This window comes from Onthophagus taurus, chromosome 7, assembly GCF_036711975.1.
Source record: "Onthophagus taurus isolate NC chromosome 7, IU_Otau_3.0, whole genome shotgun sequence".
NCBI classification, from domain to species: domain Eukaryota; kingdom Metazoa; phylum Arthropoda; class Insecta; order Coleoptera; family Scarabaeidae; genus Onthophagus; species Onthophagus taurus.
The window spans coordinates 6,933,507-6,953,071 of NC_091972.1; the positions used below are offsets into that span (position 1 = coordinate 6,933,507).

General features: G+C 32.1%; 5 protein-coding genes and 1 long non-coding RNA gene across 7 annotated transcripts; 4 read left to right on the plus strand and 2 right to left on the minus strand.

The window, feature by feature from the left end:
• Nucleotides 1–90: 90 nt before the first annotated feature.
• LOC111422769 (ciliary microtubule associated protein 1A-like) lies at nucleotides 91–1,899 on the plus strand. The gene is made up of 4 exons (XM_023055993.2): nucleotides 91–846; nucleotides 912–1,127; nucleotides 1,188–1,389; nucleotides 1,446–1,899. The coding sequence occupies exons 1-4, from the start codon at nucleotides 831–833 to the stop codon at nucleotides 1,711–1,713; spliced, it is 702 nt and encodes a 233-aa protein (XP_022911761.1). The 5' UTR covers nucleotides 91–830; the 3' UTR covers nucleotides 1,714–1,899.
• Nucleotides 1,884–6,142, minus strand: LOC111422770 (RNA-binding protein 34). Its single transcript, XM_023055994.2, has 4 exons — nucleotides 5,510–6,142; nucleotides 5,311–5,453; nucleotides 2,100–2,416; nucleotides 1,884–2,043 (listed from the first exon to the last, which is right to left on the minus strand). The coding sequence occupies exons 1-4, from the start codon at nucleotides 6,046–6,048 to the stop codon at nucleotides 1,981–1,983; spliced, it is 1,062 nt and encodes a 353-aa protein (XP_022911762.2). The 5' UTR covers nucleotides 6,049–6,142; the 3' UTR covers nucleotides 1,884–1,980.
• LOC111422771 (uncharacterized) lies at nucleotides 4,199–5,189 on the plus strand. Its single transcript, XR_011640848.1, has 2 exons — nucleotides 4,199–4,828; nucleotides 4,889–5,189. It is a non-coding gene; the product is annotated as an uncharacterized lncRNA (long non-coding RNA).
• A 185-nt stretch (nucleotides 6,143–6,327) lies between the features above and the next one.
• Nucleotides 6,328–7,171, plus strand: LOC111422823 (TM2 domain-containing protein 1 biscotti). Its single transcript, XM_023056065.2, has 3 exons — nucleotides 6,328–6,610; nucleotides 6,663–6,744; nucleotides 6,803–7,171. The coding sequence occupies exons 1-3, from the start codon at nucleotides 6,385–6,387 to the stop codon at nucleotides 7,077–7,079; spliced, it is 585 nt and encodes a 194-aa protein (XP_022911833.2). The 5' UTR covers nucleotides 6,328–6,384; the 3' UTR covers nucleotides 7,080–7,171.
• A 141-nt stretch (nucleotides 7,172–7,312) lies between these two features.
• Nucleotides 7,313–19,343, plus strand: LOC111422890 (transcriptional regulator ATRX homolog). Of its 2 annotated transcripts, none has more exons than XM_023056149.2 (24): nucleotides 7,313–7,673; nucleotides 7,727–7,834; nucleotides 7,923–8,103; nucleotides 8,365–8,613; nucleotides 8,668–9,004; nucleotides 9,067–9,275; nucleotides 9,337–9,393; nucleotides 9,506–9,554; nucleotides 9,621–9,956; nucleotides 10,019–10,179; nucleotides 10,235–10,398; nucleotides 10,452–10,589; nucleotides 10,648–10,823; nucleotides 10,881–11,090; nucleotides 11,153–11,340; nucleotides 11,396–11,575; nucleotides 13,152–13,323; nucleotides 13,378–13,499; nucleotides 13,564–13,760; nucleotides 13,816–13,948; nucleotides 14,007–14,166; nucleotides 14,250–14,405; nucleotides 15,238–15,478; nucleotides 15,525–19,343. In XM_023056149.2, exons 1-24 carry the CDS (start codon nucleotides 7,373–7,375, stop codon nucleotides 15,554–15,556), a joined length of 4,257 nt encoding a protein of 1,418 aa, XP_022911917.2. In that variant the 5' UTR covers nucleotides 7,313–7,372; the 3' UTR covers nucleotides 15,557–19,343. The 2 variants fall into 2 exon arrangements, with proteins under 2 accessions (XP_022911917.2, XP_022911918.2); XM_023056150.2 differs by having other exon boundaries at nucleotides 8,368–8,613.
• Nucleotides 15,656–18,115, minus strand: LOC111422892 (uncharacterized oxidoreductase YjmC). Its single transcript, XM_023056155.2, has 6 exons — nucleotides 18,010–18,115; nucleotides 17,741–17,893; nucleotides 16,482–16,786; nucleotides 16,323–16,421; nucleotides 15,913–16,263; nucleotides 15,656–15,861 (listed from the first exon to the last, which is right to left on the minus strand). The coding sequence occupies exons 1-6, from the start codon at nucleotides 18,113–18,115 to the stop codon at nucleotides 15,700–15,702; spliced, it is 1,176 nt and encodes a 391-aa protein (XP_022911923.2). The 3' UTR covers nucleotides 15,656–15,699.
• Nucleotides 19,344–19,565: the final 222 nt, after the last annotated feature.

Below are 19,565 nucleotides of genomic sequence, written 5' to 3' on the forward strand. Positions count from 1 at the left end.
TTGTTTATTTTGGGGTTACTGACAATAAGAAATGTGTGAAAACATTCAATAGTCAAAGTTCATGTGAGCTTTTCCCTTACCACGCTCCTAATCTTAGGCAAGTTTCGTAGTAATTAGTAAAATTTTGGATCAACGTTCGGCATCGCTACACCCATATTTGGGTTTCATTAAATTTTGCGCAGAACAATTTCTTCTTGTAAAGAACGTTGGAAGATTCTTCTTGTACAAGCAGGGACTAGTTTACACAAGCCAGCCTGCGTCCATTTTCTCCACATGGTCCTTCCATTTCTTTTTTTTGTCTTGGACTACTTGACCACGTCTTGTACATTTGTTTGATTAATTTGGTCTGTCTATCTCTTAGTGGCTTCCTTGTTTCTACTTTCTACTCAGTATACGCCAGATTTTTTCATCCCTGAGCTGATGCCGCCGTAATATTACTCTTCTGATTACAATCAAATTGGTACCAAAGTTGCTGTTTAAGCATTGTATTTCCTTATTCACTTTCAACTAATTAGAGTTGTATTTAGTGTTTAACTAAGTTAGAATCATGGGTCAAAACAGTGATAATTAATATAAATGGGATACATTTTATTTAAATTTTATTTTATACTCAATCCTTTTTCCAGAAATCTACCACTTTTGAGTTATCTATATCCGCAGACGTCAAATATTGTAGAAAAATTTATTGACAATCTAAATATCTATGAATTGTCAGTAATTTGTTTTGGGTGGAAGTATCATGTCATAATCCTTTTAAATGAAAATTTCGTTTTAACATTTTTATTCAAATATTAATGGTCATTTTGTGAAATTTTAAGTACACAGTAATAATGCCGAAAAATATAGGTAAGTATCTCAATTTGATCATTAAAAGATTGGTGAGTTTTCGAGTTTACCTTTTTTTTTTTGAGGACCCGGACCTGGAGCTTACATGCTCCCACCAACGGTTGGTTACCCACATCACGATGCATCACGGTATCGCAATCCCGAATACAGTATGGGAATACGTTTGGGCGGAAATAAACAAGCAATCGGTCCTGGTCCAAAATATGAAATATCAAAGGTTACAAAATATGGAAAAATAACGGATCCAGCATACAGTATTGGTATGAAGCTGAAAACGCAGGGTAATTAAAGTTCAATTATTTTTATGATTTATCCATTATTTAGTAACAAAATATTTATAGGTGCTTTTAAGCCACCTGGCCCGGGAGCATATAGCCCAGAACTTTGTCCGCGCATGAAAGAACCTAGACCTCCAGCATATAGTATAGCAGCAAGGACTAAAGGTTTCCAACCGTTTAATACACCAGGTGCTAACCAATATCCATTGCCCAGTACGCTTGGGCCTAAAGTACCAAATCTACGAGCATCTGCAGCTTATACTATGTAAGTTTTAACATAACTCACTCGAAGAGATGTTATGTTTTCGTATTTCCGTTTAGTGCTGGAAAATTTGGTTTCAAAGGATCAGAGCAATCACCTGGACCCGCTCGTTATGGAGAAACGAGGGCAACCATATACAAACCTGCCCCGCCAAGATATACAATGGGTGTTAAGACGCAAGCGGTTGTCAAGCCGTGCGGTCCAGGACCGGCCGCTTACTTGCCGAAATTGGGACGTTGCACCCTTGCGCCTGGTTTCTCATTTGGGCATCGTACAAGTAATGATCCGTATATCACGGCAGGGGATGATATGCCATGCAAGAATTGATGGCAGCAAATCACTACATTAATTTGATATGAAACACCAACTAAAATAAATTAAAAATTTTTAAAATGAATTATGACCTATCACATTTAATTTAAATGTATATTATATGTTAGGGTTTGTCACGCGAATACTTTTTGTAACTAGATATGTATGTAATAAAAGAACAGTGATATTTGTACAACAATACGTTTATTTTGTTTAAATGATCGATCTAAGATTAAATTTAAATCCACATTTTTTAATTTGAGGTTGGATGAAAAAAATTTGTTATTTCGGTGCAATTTTCTTAATCAATTTCTTCTTCTGCACATCACCCTTATTAAATTTTTTCTAATAAAAGAAAATTAAATTAAAACAAAATTACATTAAAAAGTCGTTTCAAATACCTTTTTGTTAACAATTTTTTTTCCTTGATAATCTTGTCCACTTTTATACGTCTTAACAATTTTTGTTGCATCAGAAGGTTTGTTGACATTTGTTGTGGGATTCTTAGATTTCTTAGAAACACATGCAGATATTCTTAGTTCCCGATTTCTCATCTTAACATTTTCCATTTGCAATGCCAATTCAACGGAATCGGCCGATTTAAAGTTCACGTAACCAAAACCTTTACCTACATTTGTTTTACCATCACGTACTAATCGAACGCTTTCGATTTCGCCACATTCTTGAAATAAATTCCACAATTCATCTTCTTCAGCATCTAAAATAAAATTTTATAGTATAAAACACTTACATTACATTACATAAATTAAATATCGAGTCGGCGGACTACCATTTTTAGGTTTAAGCAATATGCCCAAAACTGCTCCGATATGTCCTACCAATGGGCTGCGGAAGACACTATAAGCACTGATATTGTGCTATCAATGCCGTCAGATTTGACGGGATCACTATCAGTGACTAATGTTCGAAACCAGTTTGTACTGCCCGAACGGCAGTCCTAGATCGAAAATGCTCTGGTTCAGGCAGATATTTGCATGTTCACAGATGGATCAAAAACGCCGGAAGGGGTCGGGGCAGGAGTATACTGCAGACACTTCGGATCAAGCAAGCATACAGCCTGGGTACAGTATTCCAGGCGGATGTATTTGCTATTGACTTAGGTGTTAAAATCCTTCTTGAGAGAGGGGTGAACGGTTTCTCGCAAAACTTATCACTCGATTTTTTTTTATACAATCATACAATTTGATATGTTCGTCGCGTAGAGGGATTTATCCTGTATCAAAATATGCAAAAAAAAACATATGCATCCCATTTAAAATAACAATGTTGGTTGCCATAGCAACGATACAAAAAACAATGTAAACAAGCAAATATTGCCAAAAAATGAGAAACAGCCGACACGTACACGCAATTATTTGGTTGTACTCTCCATAAATTATTATCAGATTCAAATAATCTTCATTACTAAATCCCAAACGTAGCATTGTTTGAGAACGGACCACTACAAAAAGTAACCAAGTCATCACAGCAACAGAAATAAACCATAGCCTTAGCAAATGTTAAACTGTTTATTTTTTCCGTCGTTCTTGTGTTGATATTTCTTGTGATTCCGTTTAAGAATCGTTGTAATACGGTAAACATACATTTTAAGAATAGGACAATTTACATAAAGTTGATCCAAAACTTTTCATAAAATTCAGAAATCAATACATATGTTAGGGTTGCCATTTAAAAAAATTGACTTTTAGGGCTTTTCTTATGGTTAACTTTGATATTATAATTTGAACAGCCTGTATAGCATTTCGAAGAACCTTACTAATCCCCTGATAATAGATAAATAATAGACAATAGATTTCCGGCGGTCAGAGTAGATGATAAATTATTGTAACAATGCAGCTGTCATCTTTAAAACAAAAATTAATATCACAAAAATGACTCAACTTAGGCATAGGATATGTAACATACAATTGGCCTAAAATTAAACAAACATTGCAAAAATTTAATAAAATACAGGTTGTTCCATTTGAAATATGAAAATTGTCACGACTTCCGGTGTAACCACAAGTACCCGGATTCAGAACATATTTGAGTTAAAAAGTTCGCCTCAAACATCATAAGACCGCAAATTGTATACAGGACATTCCATTCCGAAATGTTTATAATAACCGCACGGGAACTGTTTAAACGAACTGTTTTTCGTCCAATAGCAATTCAACAAAAGCTTAGAGAAACGCCTTCGGAGATAGTAAATCATAGTCAGGCAATCGGTCTCACCCCCGGCCGGTCCACCGCGCCGTTCTAAACTAGTTTCGCACATGTACTCACCAATAGATTCGACATGGAATGAGAAATAAACTTTTTCTGTGATTCACGGAGAATCGCTATTAGACAACATTGGCGGTTATTATAAACATTTCGGAAAAATTTTATTAGAAAGATCGCTAAATACGGGACACCTGTATATTTATAGTCAGAGAACTAATAGCTAATAGAACAGCTATGTAAGTATGTTTGGTTGTCTATACATCCAAATCTTAGTTCATACGTTTATTTATGGTCTATACGTATTTTTTTATTCCGATTACTAATATGTTTTTAGCAGTAAATAAATTCATACATATCAAATCAATAATAAAAATGTTTCAAGTACATTGAATACTATTTTATCGACCTAGATAAACGGTACAATTAGTTGTTCCCCTGATTCCCAAATTTCTACGTATTTATAACGAAGTTAACGACTTGGCAACGTCGATCGCTTCACAATTGATACAGTTGATACGCTCTTTTGCTTAGCACACAACTTTAGATTTCGTGTTGTTACTTAATATTGTTGGTATTAACACTTAAATAATTAGAACAGTGTCTGCAGTCATTAGTACAATTGTACAGTCGAAGTGATTAAAAAATGTCTCAACAAAGCTTTATTAATTCATTGCCTTTACCTGCGTATTGGTGTCCCAATGGCGGGAGTTATTATGGAAAATTTACCTTATCTCCATGGTGTGAAGAATACAGAAAGGTAGAAGAAGTCTTTTATGATTGTATCAAATCTAATTATTACAACTATAATATTAAGAATATTAAGAGGATACAGAATATTGAATTCTATGGAAAATTCTTCTTGAGAAAACAACAACTGGCTTCGTACGAATTTCCAACCTATATGGTAAATAATGGTTCTATAATAAACTTTTATTTTTATTGCTTTGTGTTTTTCTTGTTATAGCGTCGAATGTTGCTTGTATTACCAAAGGACTACCTACATGATGCCCTTGAGTATAATTTGGATGAAAGAATAACGAATATCGAAATGCTACTACAAGAAAGTGTAAACAAAAAAATTTCAAAGGGATCAGTTGTGTTAATTGTAAATGTATTATATTCTAACGAGGACGACTTAACCATGACAGAGTGTCATCCATATTTTTCAAGTGAACATTATATTGAATATATTATAGAACTTCAATAAATGTTAAATGTGTTATTGTTTATCTTTTATACAATAAATTAAATATTTTTAATCATTATTGTAACTATTACACATGTACATGTATAATTTGTATCTTGATATACACTTTAAGATATAATAAATCAGAAAAGATATAATACACATTTTAATGAAAAATATTCTTAAAACAATTTACTTACCAAAACAAACATTTCCTAAAAATATAGCTTTATTCTGATCGGGCTTTTCTACATCATCACAAAGTTTAACACGAATATGATGATCTTTGTATTGGCTTCCATTCAATTTGGTTGCTCTTATTGCATCTTTACGATCCATAAATCTATCAAGTTTTTTATTTAATAAAAATATACTAAAATTATCTAATTAAATGAATACCTAATATAAGCATTAATACTATTCCTATTTTTATGAAATTGTTTCTTAATGATTGCAACTTTTTTTGGTGTTCTCTCATCAGCTATAGGAGCACTGCGTAATCTAACACTATCAACTGTACCAAATTTTTCAAATCGACGTTTTAAAATGTTTTTGTTTACATTAATCGGTAAATTACCAACAAACAATGTTCGTTTGTTATTTTCTTTATTTATTGTTGATATTTCATCATCAACCTCTTTATTATTATTTATCCTGTGATTCTTATTTTCATTAATGGCATCACCAGCAGTAGGTTTATTTAGTTTAATTTTGTTTTTCTTAACTTTTTTTAAATTTATTTTTTGTGGTGCCTCTGTATCATCTGATTTACGCTTCTTTTTTGATTCTTCTTGATTTTTCATTGAATTCTTATCATTAACATTATCTTTTGTAACCTTTTTTGACTTCAATTTACATTTTTTTACAACCACATTGGGTTTATTTGGGGTATTTGAACCAGATATAAAATCCGCTAAATTACCAATTGCATATTCCATAGTGAAATTATTATTTTTACCTTTATTCTTAATAATTTTATGAAAACTGATGTATGTTTGACATGCGCTTACAACATTATAGGTTATATTTCCTTGCATAAAGCGTGTTTCGATTATACCATAAATAACCTTTCCATGAAATCATATTATCTAATCACATTGGCTGAATATATTTTAAATTATTACATTTTATTGATATAATATTCTTAAATAAATCGATTATTAACTGACGATGTTAATATATTAATTAAATATCGAAATCATTATTGAAATATATTTAACCGAACATTGCTATCTTAACTTCACTAATCAAACCAAACTTGTGGATTATCAAAAATGTATTTTTCTTCGTTTAAAACAAGTTTATTTCTTTTATTATTTAAATTCACTAGTACTTCACAACATTTAATTGCTAAGATACCTGTTGCAACTATGGTGGATTCACAGATGGATTGCAATACATTAAGAATGGGACAGTATTTATGTCCCGATCCCAAATTAAATCAAATCGACCCTAAAACGCAACAATTCAAAGGATGCACCAAAGAAAATAAAGCGAAAGGTAAAAGATTACAAACAAACACAATTTTTCAACTAATTATTTTCTGTTCTAGTGTTGTGTATAGCTGTGGAGGGAATTATTTGTAAAGAAACTAGTAATTCCTCATTTACAAAGGATTTGCCTTGTAAATGGACGTATGTTTGTATTAATTTCTTTATTAGTTCATTATATACATTATCATTATAATTACAGGAATGGTTATTCATTTGAAACGGCTTTGTTGTTATCTGTATTCTTGGGAATGTTTGGAGTAGACCGTTTTTATTTGGGTTATCCAGCAATGGGCCTAGCTAAGTTTTGCACATTAGGATTTATGTTTGTTGGTCAATTAATTGACATCATTTTAATATCGACTCAAGTAACAGGACCGGCTGATGGGTCTGGGTATATTATGCCATATTATGGCCCTCAATTAAAAATTATTCGTAGTGATAACTGGACTTATAGATTAAGACAGGATGATTGGTAGCAATACCTCTATATGTATTATAAATAAGATGTACAGATTGCTATAATATTATAGGCTATGTTAAATATTTGTAAATATAATAATTTTAATAATTGTTTATTTGATTTCTCATCGAAATGAGTCTTTTATTATTATTTTTAATGCTTTAACCTATTAAAATACAAGAAAATTTTGAATTACCCGGTAAGTTCAAATATGTGCCCTCTGGTGGCAAATTAGTATATCAGGATAACCATAACATAACCTGTTAGTTTGAAGGATAGCAATTTTGTGATATATCTCGGTAATTCAACATGGAAAATGTTGAAAACATAAAATCGAAATGCTTTTCGATTTATTCTTATTTGAAATTTATGGGGGAATACGCCTCAGATCAAATTACAGATAGTTTAGCCTGTGAACCAAACAAGATAAATATCCTATATAGTACCACTACCAAGTTGATTGAAACTTTACAACAAAAATTAACAATGTATGCTAGTGATATGGCTAAACTGTCTACAGTAACGTTACCTACAACTTCTTCGGATACTTTAAGCAATTCAACCTCTTCCCCTAGTACTATTATTACCGATATGCTGGACATCAAAAAAGGTATTAGTACATTTGAAATCTTATTTTTTGATATCTAAATAAATCTTATTTAGATTTTAATTGCTTGAGCTTAAAGAGAAAAAGGAGCATAGAAGAATATACAGATGATGATTTCCTTGAAAGTTCTCAATTTCAAGTTGAACATACAAAACATGAACAATGTATGTTTACTTATTTGTTACCCCTAACATTATTAAAGTGTTTGGTTGTGAATAATTTATATTAAAAATAATAATTTATAAATTACAGCTAAAGATGATATTCAAATGATCGATAATGATACCAAGGAACCTAATGCATCAAATATCACAGATAGTGATGAGACATATTGTTCTGAGATTGAAAATAGAGACGAAGACAATGAAGCAGATTTAATAAAAACCTTGAACAGACTTGGTGAAAATGATGAAGACGAAGAAAATACATCAAAGTACTGTTTAAATGGTTCTACCGGGTGTCCCAATAAGGGTATGGAACAGCTGTATCTCAAAAATAGTAAGGCCTTAAAGTACCTACTATCAAATGATGTCAAAGTTATACCTCATCATCTAACTTTCTGAGATAATGGGGATTTATGTGTCTTTATATCAGTTACCTTTAGATCTTGCCATTTTTAATATACAGCCGCTCCATATCCTTATCAGAACACCCGGTATATACATATTTAGTGTGTTAATTATTTTTCTTTTAGTAGCAACCTAAATATAAATGATGTCAATTTAACATTGTCTGATTCATTTTCTGACCTTGAAGACTCGTTAAGTACTAATTCTTCTCCCTCAACAATTGATAGTGAGGCTGAAAATTATAAATATACAGATGAGGATTATTGTGAAATTAATGGGGTTAAACCATGTTATGTATTATTAACTGACATTGGCTCTAGGAAACGTAAAGTCACAATTAGTGAAGAAGAAAAAGCAAAGCGTGAAATTAATCGGTTAGTTTTCCAATTTTATCTTAATTAGTGGTCTTAATAATGTGTTTCTTTAAGCCTGACAAATATGACAACATTAGAAAATCCACCAACTATTATCAGGAATGATACACCAGCTAAAAAACGAAGACGTTTGGAATCGATGGTGGAATCGGATGAAGATTCCGAAGCTAGCACTGTCCCAATTGTGGAAGAAGATTATGAAGCAATGATAGATTTAGAGCAGGCACTGGGTTTGGAAGATTCGTGCAATAATGTATCTGATGGTATATTCCTGCAACATCAACTCCTATTTGGCTTGGGTGAATCCGATGGAGAAGAAGAAGATGAAAGAAATGAATCCTTAGATTCACAAAGTGACAAGAATAAACATAAAACAAAACGAATATATAAAGTAAAGTTGTATATATATATTTCTTTCTTACACTTTGCTCATTATATCTCAATTACAATTAGCGACGAGTTACAAGACTTCTATCAAGTTCAAGTGATGACTCAGATAGTACAAAACAGGATTGGCAAAGAGATCCATTGTTAACTGCTAGATTATCACCAGTAGTAGATGATTCGGGGGAAGAGGGGTGTGATGAGGATAATTTACTTAAAGTTCTTTCCAAAGAAATAGTAGATAATAAGACTTCACTCACAAAAACAGAACTGGATAGGTATATTATAAACATTAAAAAAATTAAATGACTGAATAATGAATGATTAACTATCTTTTAGTACATCACCAACTGAATTTGTGTTATTAGATTCAACTAATGAATCTGACTGTGAATTGTAAGTATCATGTGTTCAATAAAAAACTCCATGCTGTTATGTAAAGTTATAAAGTCATGTTAATTAATAATAAATAATTAGTATTTTATTAAATATACTATTTAAATTTTAGTATAGGAAATAGCGAAATGCGCGACAAAGGACGTAAAAACATTCGAGCTGTAAGAATTACAATAATTATTTTTTATAAAATCTAAATAAATAAGGAAAAAATAAATGATTTTTAGATTAAAACAAATAAAGAGTTAGCTGAAATTACTCAGAAAGCGCAACAGAGCGAAATGGAACATATCGAACGGGTGAGCCAACTAAGCAAAAGGCTAGAATACTCTAAGTCACAAAGTAATGATTTAACAAACATGGATCTTATCTTAGATGTTGACAAGGACTTTAAGCCATTGATTGTTATTGATAGACAACTATCAACTAAATTAAAGGATCATCAAAAGCATGGTGTATACTTTATGTGGGCCAATTGCTTTGAGAGTGTTGAGAGTATTGAATCATCAAATGGAACAGGTTGTATTCTAGCTCATTGTATGGGCCTTGGAAAATCATTTCAAGTAAAAAACATCTAATATGTTACATAGATAATTAATTATTTTGTCGTTTATTGTTTTTAAAGGCAATTACCTTGATACACACTCTTTTCAAATACAAAGAATTAACAAGAACCAACCATGTTTTAATAGTGTGTCCTTTATCAACGGCTCAAAATTGGAAAAATGAATTTAAAAAAATGTTACAAGATGTTGAATCTGTCAATGTTAATGTTCGATTAATGGGGTGTGTTTTTAATTTTCAAACAATTAGATTATTTATAATCAATTTTTTTTTTTAGCAAAAACTTATCAAAAGTTAAAAAAGAGCAGGTTGTCGCTGCTTGGCACGGTGAGGGTGGAGTTTTAATATTGGGATATGAAAGCTTTGTATCGTTGGTTAAAGACTTTGTAGGGACAACTTTTGACACATCCAATATAAGATATAGAGCCTTATTGAACCCAGGTAAGTATTTTTTTATTTGAATTTTACCTGTAATTGACAAGTCATATCACAAGGTCCCGATTTAATTATTTGTGATGAAGGACATTCAATAAGGAACAAAACAAATAACAGATCGTTATGTTTACATCAGGTTAAAACAAAGCGAAGAATTATATTGACTGGAACACCTTTCCAAAATAATTTGGAAGAGAGTAAGTGAATTTTTAAAAATTAGAAAAAATTTTAAGAAAAAGTATTTCTTTGTTTTAGTGTATTACATGGTTAACTTTGTTAAACCGAATTTCTTAGGAACAAAAGAAGAATTTATGAACAGATTTGGTAATCCTATAATTAACGGTGGTTATTTTGATTCAACAGAAGCTGACATTAAACTTATGCAAAAACGTAGTCACGTTTTGCACACATACTTAAAAAGAACCGTTCAGGTAATAAAAGTAATCAATTCAATAATCATAGAGAACATTTAATTCGATTCTTTTTAGCGATACGAAGCAACCGAATTAATAAAGTACATACCAGATAAATATGATTTTACTCTACTAATTTCTTTGCATCCAACTCAGGTTGAATTGTATAATAAATATTTATCTTTGGTAAAAAGCTTAACTGGAATCAACAATAACCGGTTTCTACTTGATTATACGATGTTAAGACATATTTGGTCGCACCCAAAGTTACTAAAAGAACGAGAAGTACGTTGTTCTGCTTTGTTATATCATTAAAATTATTAGATTTTATACTTTATTTGTTTTAGGCGATAAGAAATAAAGAAATTAATAGAGGAACCGACGATGATGTGATTATAACCAATAACGTGCATCGCGTCCCAAACAATTGGTACCATTCCGCATATCCAGATGATATCGACCTTTTGGATTATGGTCCAAAACTAGCCATTGTGATGAGTATAATAGAAGAGTGCGAATCTATTGGAGATAAAATGTTTGTTGTTTTTTTTTTCTTTATTTACATTATTTATTTATTTAATTTGTATTAGTGTGATATTTGCGTCGTCTCTATTGAATTTAAATTGTGTGGAACATTTTTTGAAAACAAAAGGAACGACCCGTTGCAAATCTTGGGTGCCAAATGTCGATTATGTTCGTATGGATGGGAGCGTACCTTTGGAAGTAAGGAATGAATCCTGCAACAGATTCGCCACTGATAAAAACGTTAGGTTGGTAAAATTAAGTCAGAGGTAATGCGCACGTCTAATTCAAAATACTTTTATATATGTAGCTTATTTCTTCTCTGCTTTTACTAATGTTTGGAGTACACACTTAGAGGTTTCCTATTCCTATATCTGATGATACTTTGAGGATTGTTTCATTTATGTAATATACTCCTGTTGTTGCTCCTTTGTGATTGTTGACCCCGCTGCATGACCCTATAACATAATCAGGCCTTGTGGATGTATCTGCGAGGTTCTAACTGTTCAGCTAACTTACTGATTAAAACCAAAAGACACATGATCATATTTCCTGAGACCGAAAATTAAACGGATGCACGAATTTTTAATTTTTTCTCTGATGCCTGGAATCGAAAAAAGCCCTATATATGCTGTCAATGTTATTAAAGTGTGACAATACCAGAGAGTCGCATAAAAGCTTTTTTGTGTGTTAGTCGAGGTTTTTGACAGACTTACTCAATAGAATAGGATAGGTATTTCCTATCGACAGGTGATAAAACCCATCAATAAATTTTTCATTTAACTTCGGGACCCAAACAGAATGATCTGGGTGTTATTAGCGTTTATCTTTAAGCAATATTCCCGAGCCCCATCGATAATTCAGAAAAAAATAAATAAATCTGCGTATCATCAGCATAATAGTGTACACTGTAGAAATCAACAAAGCTCTTGAAATTTATCGTGTAAATTTTAAATAGATGTTAAATAACGCCTTAAATTACGCCTTTAAAGTAATTTTTGAAAAAGCTAATGCGACAGAATCAAGTCCGATATGGTCAAGAATTGATATTAACAAGTCTTGGTTTAGAGTATCAAATGCTCTGGAGAAATCCAACATCTCCAGGCGAGTCAATCTTTTATAATATATCCATTATATTGTTCATAGCATTTTCACAGCTATGTCCTTCCCTGAAACCACACTGATTCACTGGAACAATGCGCCCAGCGTTCAGAAACTCTGTCAGTTGTCATCTGTTAACTATTTTTTCCAAAACTTTTGATAAGGATCACAAAATGCTTATGGGTCCTAGGCATGAGTATTCGTTTGGACTTGGTACCTTTGGTATCGGTATCACAATGGACATTTTCCATATTGAAGGGAAAAAAAATTCTAATAGACAAGTATTAATAATATTTGTTATATGAGGTAAGATTACAAGAGAAGCAATTTTTATAAATTTAATAGCAATACCAACCCAACCATTTGATCGTATGTTATATAATTAAGTTAAAATATCACTCTCGCACACCAACTTAAATGAGAAAACACCAGGGCCAAATTTTGCCTTACCAAAGTCATTAATCAAATTATCAACCTTACAGTGGCCTTAGTATTGAGCTTCTAAAAAGATGTTACTTAGTTCGTCGCCTTTTTTAAGTGTTGTGTATATTAGCACATACTTTAGTTTGTGAATATGTGAGCAAAATATGTGATTAATTTCTAATCATTTTCGCATAACGATTTTCTTTATAAGAGTATTTTGAAATAAGCGCTCGTATTTTCCCATAACTTTATCATTGTCATACAAAAATAGAATGAGTATAGACTAATTTATTATTTCAGAGTGTTTTTGTTATCACAAAAAGTTGGCGGTATGGGTTTGAATTTTGTCGCCGCTAATAGGCTTATTTTAATGGATGTTCATTTTAATCCAGCCATGGATAATCAAAGTGTTTACAGAATTGTTAGATTCGGACAAACCAGGAAATGTTATATCTATAGACTTGTTTCAAAGGTAGAATTTTTTTTGAATGTATTATAAGTTAATTAGTATTTTTATTTTAATTAGTGTACAATGGAAGAAACCGTTTATGAACGTTCAGTAACAAAAGCATCGATTTCCGCTCGCGTGGTAGACGTCAAACAAATTAAACGCTATTTTAAACGACATGATCTCGAGATAATGTACAGGTAAAGTAGGAAAAGTTGTTAAATAAGTTTATAAAATTATTGTATAGTGTTTTTATGTTATAAGGGCTAGTCAAATTCCTACTGATCGACCAAACATGAACGAACCACAAGACGCTGTATTATCTAAAGTGCTACAAAAGCATAAAGAGATTTTCCAATACCACGATTATCATTCATTATTGGCAAATCAACCGCATGAACAGCTGAATGAATCAGAACAACAAGCTGCTTGGGAAGAATTTAAAATCGAACAAGAAAATGGCAAGTTTTTCAATAATAATATTTATAACTTCATTTACGTATTTACATTTTGTAGCAAATTTAATACAAATTCAACAAAATACAGCAGCAGCAAATTTACAACAAAATTACATCAACCCCACACTACCAGAACAGATCACACCGCCCAATGAAATTTTAGGTCAATTTCAATGTGCAGTTAATTTAAAGTAATTATCACATAGTATTGAATTGTTTAATAAAATTTATTTATTTAATATTTATTAGTGTCGATCCAGAAATAACGCTTATAAATGAAGTTACTTCATCAGCACAAACCACAAATATATCTTCCTTTATGGAACACACTAAAAACAGTTCTGATAACAAGGAAGAATGTGTTCTTATGGTTAATGACCAAGTAATGAATCAACTGGAAGACGTAAATGTACGCATTTGATGAATTAACAACTAATTAATGTTTATTTGTATTCTTTGCTGATTGATTTTGATTTATTCTTGTTGATTTAGGTGACGAATCGTGCTGAAATTGTCAATCGAACGGAAGATGCTTTAACGATTGTCCCAATCTCTACAACTGATTACAAAGTAATATATAATAATAAATCCTCCGAAACGGTTTCACTCCCGCAAACTCCTTCAGGGTCGAGAATGGATAATAATAAGGTAAACATTATGTTATTAACAATATTCAACAACTATACCGGGAATTTCATATAACTCGCAATATATGAATGCAGTAACCATAGTTACGAAAGCCGCACGTCTCTCAAGACGGCTAAACCTAAATGATTCTAGCTCTAGGTCTTGTGTTAGTTCTAATAATAGTGAGAGTGCAATACTAGAACTAACACTAGACCGAGAACTAGAATCATTCGAGTTTAGCCACACGTCTCTTAAGACGGCTAAACCCAAATGACTCTAGTTCTTGGTCTAGTGTTAGCTCTACTTTTAGTTCAATACAAATATACAACAATCTAGCGCTGCCTAACAATTAAAACTAGAACTAACACTAGACCTAGAACTAGAAAAAATCGGGTTTAGCCGTTTTGAGAGACGTACGGCTAAATCCGAATGTTTCTAGTTCTCCATCTAGTGTTAGTTCAAGTTTTGCACTAGCACTATCACTAAAACGAAGACAAGACCTAGAACTAGAATCATTCATGTTTAGCCCTCTTGAAAGACGTGTGGCTAAACCCGAATGTTTCTAGCTCTAGGTGTAGTGTTAGTTTTAGTGCTAGTGTTAGTCTAGTTTTATTTATTATTCAACACTAGATTATTGTATATTTTTATTAAGCTATAATAGACACTGCCTTTCCCGTATTAATCCGTTATATCGAGGTTTTACTGTAATGTAAAATTATATTAACATGTTGCATTTTATTTGGGACAAAGTAAGTTGGTACGCCCTAGTTTCTATGGAAATATATTTTTGTATATTACATCTTAAGTGAAATTCACTGTATAAAAATTAACATTTTTTGTTCTTATTATCTAGAAAGTAAGCGTTGAATCACCAGCAGGACAAACATTTCACTCAATCGCTTCAATTACGAAACGAAGAAAGAGTGTTCCTATACAGATTAATAAAAATATAGTTGATTCGCATATTGTTGTAAAAGATGTTGTAAATTCGTCTATGAAATCTTCCTTTCATATAAGGGAAAAACTTACAGATATGGGTAGAAATAATACGCGGAAATCCATTTCATTGGGTTTAGGCGAAGGAGACAAAAAAGGTAAATTATATAATTTGTTTTGAATAATCTGATTGTTTGTTTTCAGAAAAAAGTGAAGATGTTATTGAAATTGATTAATTTCGATAAGTATTTATGGCAAGAATTTTAACTAGTTGATGAAAACATAAACTTAAAAAAATAATAATCTTAATTATTGTAATAAGATAATAATTGAAATATTTTTATAAAAAATCGTTTTTATTTTGTACATACATAAAAATTCATTTTATAGGTTCCAAACGCTTTACCTTCAACCTTTCCGATAATTGTTCACACGTTTTCCATTGATTTGGTAAATACTTTAATCCACCTGCTTCATCAACACTTTTCATATGTAATTTTTCCGGATCACCGGGAATTAGAACAGGTTTACATGGATCCACCTACAAAATGTTTTAACCAATACTTAACATTTAGAATAACATGTTATTTACCGGCTCCATTTGTCGGATACCACTCATTAATTCGCTTAAACGATCTTCAAATCCTGGAGCAAAACAATTTGGATTGATTGCAACAAATGTTTGACCTAGGTTGGCTTCCTTTGCGAATGTGCCCCATTTTCGAATATTCGGCCCATAATTAGCACCGGCTAAAATACCACAAAAAATTTCAACAAGCATTCCTAATCCGAATCCTTTGTATCCGGAATGTATTTCGCTCCCTCCTAACGGCATTAAACAACCTGATTTGTACGCTAATTCAGCATCGGTGGTTGAGTGTCCTTCTGTGTCTTGTGCCCATCCTTCAGGAATTGGTTGATTTTTTCTTCTTTGGATTTCTATCTGTTTGTTTAAGCATCTAAGTATGTATTATTAAGCGTAGCCTTTTATAAACATTTTACCTTTCCCACAGCTACAGCAGTTGTTGCCATATCTAAGAGAAAACTGTCGCCTTCAGCACCGGGTGCTCCCAATGCAAGAGGATTCGTACCAAGTGCAGCCTAAAATTTGAAAATTTTAATTGATGAACTAAAATAATCATTTGTTTATTACATACATACCTTTTTACTTCTTGTTGGTGCCATGAAAGGTGAAGTATTGGTAAAACTCATCCCTAGCAAACCATTATTAATAGCTTTCAAAGCATACATTCCAGCAATACCATAATGATTTGATCCTTTACAAGTAACCCAACCAATTCCTGCTTCTTCGGCTTTTTTTATGGCCAAAGACATGCAATAATTTCCCACAACAGCTCCTAATCCGTTTTGACCGTCCACCCAGGCCGTGGCTGATGTTTCGTTCAAAATTTTCGGGATTGCTTTAGCGTCGCAACTTCCAGAACACACATCGTTTACGTACATTTCTAATAACAGTATAATATCCCCTTTATTAGCAAACTTCGTTACTTCGTCAAAATTCTAATTTTACCACAAAATTAAGTCTCAATGTGAAATGCAGGGTGTATCTAAATTGCTTTGTCAAACTTCACCAACTGATGTATGGAATAAATTAGATTTAGTGTAACCTAAAGAGCGATACTGGGAGTCACTGTGAGAGACAAAATTTGAAATAGTCGCAGAAGAATACAAGTGACACATAGAATGAGTCGAAGCTTATTTGGCTTAACCTTTTGGAGACCACAAGAAACTAGAAGAGGTGCAGGAAGGCTGCAAAAGACGTGGATTGATGATGTGGTGTGGCGGCGAAAGAATCGAAAAGAACAGCAAAAGACTTAAATTAAATGGAGACATTTGAAAGAGACCTACGAGCAGTTGATGAATACTGGCTGAGGAAGAAGAAGAATTCTGATTGTGAAGTTCCAAGAAGCATCAGAACAGAAGAATTTTTATAATCTTCATCAATGGACTGCAGAAAATCCTCATGCGATTAGATAATCAAGACATCAAACTTTTTCATGTAACACTTGGGCTGGCATTAGTGGCGATTATATAATAGGACCAATGTTTTTACCAAACAGATTAAATGGGCAAAATTACAGAATTTCTTTGGAAAATGATAACGGTGCTTCACCACACTTTAATCTTGTTACTAAGGAGAAGAATTTTTGAGAGAGTTCAACAATCAAAATGTTCCATAATGTCAAGCCTGTATTGCTACCGAAGGAGGACATTTTGAAAACAATTTGTTCATGTTGTTTTAATAAAAATTGTTACTGATTAAACTTAATTTTGGAGTTCGTGCGTAACTTTTTAAGGAAGCATTTCTAGACACATGTTTATAAGAATTTGTTTGCAATTTTATTCGTTATATCTGTTTAGCGAAGTTTGGCCAAACAATTCAGATACACTCTCTATACCTAATCTATTCATTCCATGACTATAATGTCCTCTGTAATCTGCTTCGATGAGTAAATCGGCCATAGCTTTCGCGTGAGATTCCGGAGTACCACAAGCTTCAAGACATTCTTTGACAAATCGATTTGCTTCCTTTACTGGTACTAAGGGTGATTCTAAAGAATTTGAATTAAGTTTTTTGTTAACTTAAAAAGTGCTAGGTTAAATTCAAATATTTACTAATTTAGTTGAATAAAAATAGATACTATTTATAAAAATCTTATTTACTTGCCTGTATTCGCAGCCATATCTCTAGTTTGTGTTCCAACACCGTTATAAAATACGGATGAACCGTTACTAAGCCCCAATTTCAGATAACGTAATTTTGTTGCTATCATACCTATTGATAATTACGCATTAAGTGCGCGTTACATAACTCGTTAATTGGTATAGTTATTATAATAAATAATATTTAGCTAAATTCACTAAACAAAATAGAATATAAACCGACACCCGTTAAGCTTTACATGTAGAAGCAGAATGTTGAAGCTGAACTCCCACTTATTTTGTTTTTTTTAGTTCGTCATCAAATGATAATTATGCTATTGAGGTCAAGGTAATCATCGTGTTAACACGTCGAAACAATGAATTGTTAAGTATTAAGAAGTAACGAAATTGGTTTTTAACTATTTATACCCTTGATTTGTTGAATTTTAAAACATTATTATTGCAAATTTGTTGGTAATTGAGAGATTTATATTTAAAAGAACTTAGTAGTTTTATACAGTATTAGTTTTAGCTTCTGTAGGATCCGACATAGTGGAGATTAGATACCATTTTATTTTTATACTTAATCTTTGTTTATATAGTTATCTCGTTTTGTGCTTCAGTTGAATCTTTCGCATCAAAATATACCTTTATATTACCAAAATTATCTTTATATTATATATTGACATTAAAATCATTTTTAAATAAATGATTCGTACAAAATTGCGTTGTATAGTTTTACAAAACAAACAAAAAAAACGTCATTGTCAATTAATCAAATCAATTAAAATTACACTTGTATGATAATCGAGTTGTCAACGCACTTCTTCTAGAAGTGTCGCCTCTTCATTCGGAATTAACCCTTCAAAATTGGATTTTAAATTCATAAATAAAAAAGAAAAGAAAAAATCTGGACCGTTCGCGAAGAAGAGGCGAAATGCAAAACTTGTACGGGATATTGCTACGATGGCGATCGGGAGGCGTGCAACATTTGATTAAACGTGCATATACAAAAAGGGTGAAACCAAGTACGAAGCCGTGTCCGCCGTGCGAACCGAAAAAAATTCCAATACCTCAAACAGCAAAGACAGTACGGGAAAAGAAATGCAATCCTTGTGCGTACCAGTTGGAACGGAAATATATCCCGTCATATGTTCCCAAAGAAGTTAAGGTCACCGCAACAAAACCGTGCTGTGGGGCACAGGTGGAGGTCGATCACTGTCCGTCGCGAAAACCTGTTCCACCACCGTGTCCTGCAGGGAATTGGAATAATCCTGATCGTAAATAGATCATAATACAAATAAAGGATGTAAAAGCATTGAGATTTGATTAAAAATGTATTAAATGTATAACAATGTTCTACGTTTGGTCCTTGCAGTTTGTTAACCTTTGAATATCAAAACTTAAAATTACCTTAAATTATTTAACCAAAATTACTATTTCAGAGATGTTGTATGTAAACCCACTTATTACTTTATGATCTATATAATATTAACTATATTATATACCGGGAATTTCATATAACTCGTAATATATGAATGCAGCGAAACTACTATGCACTAGCACTATCCAACATAAATA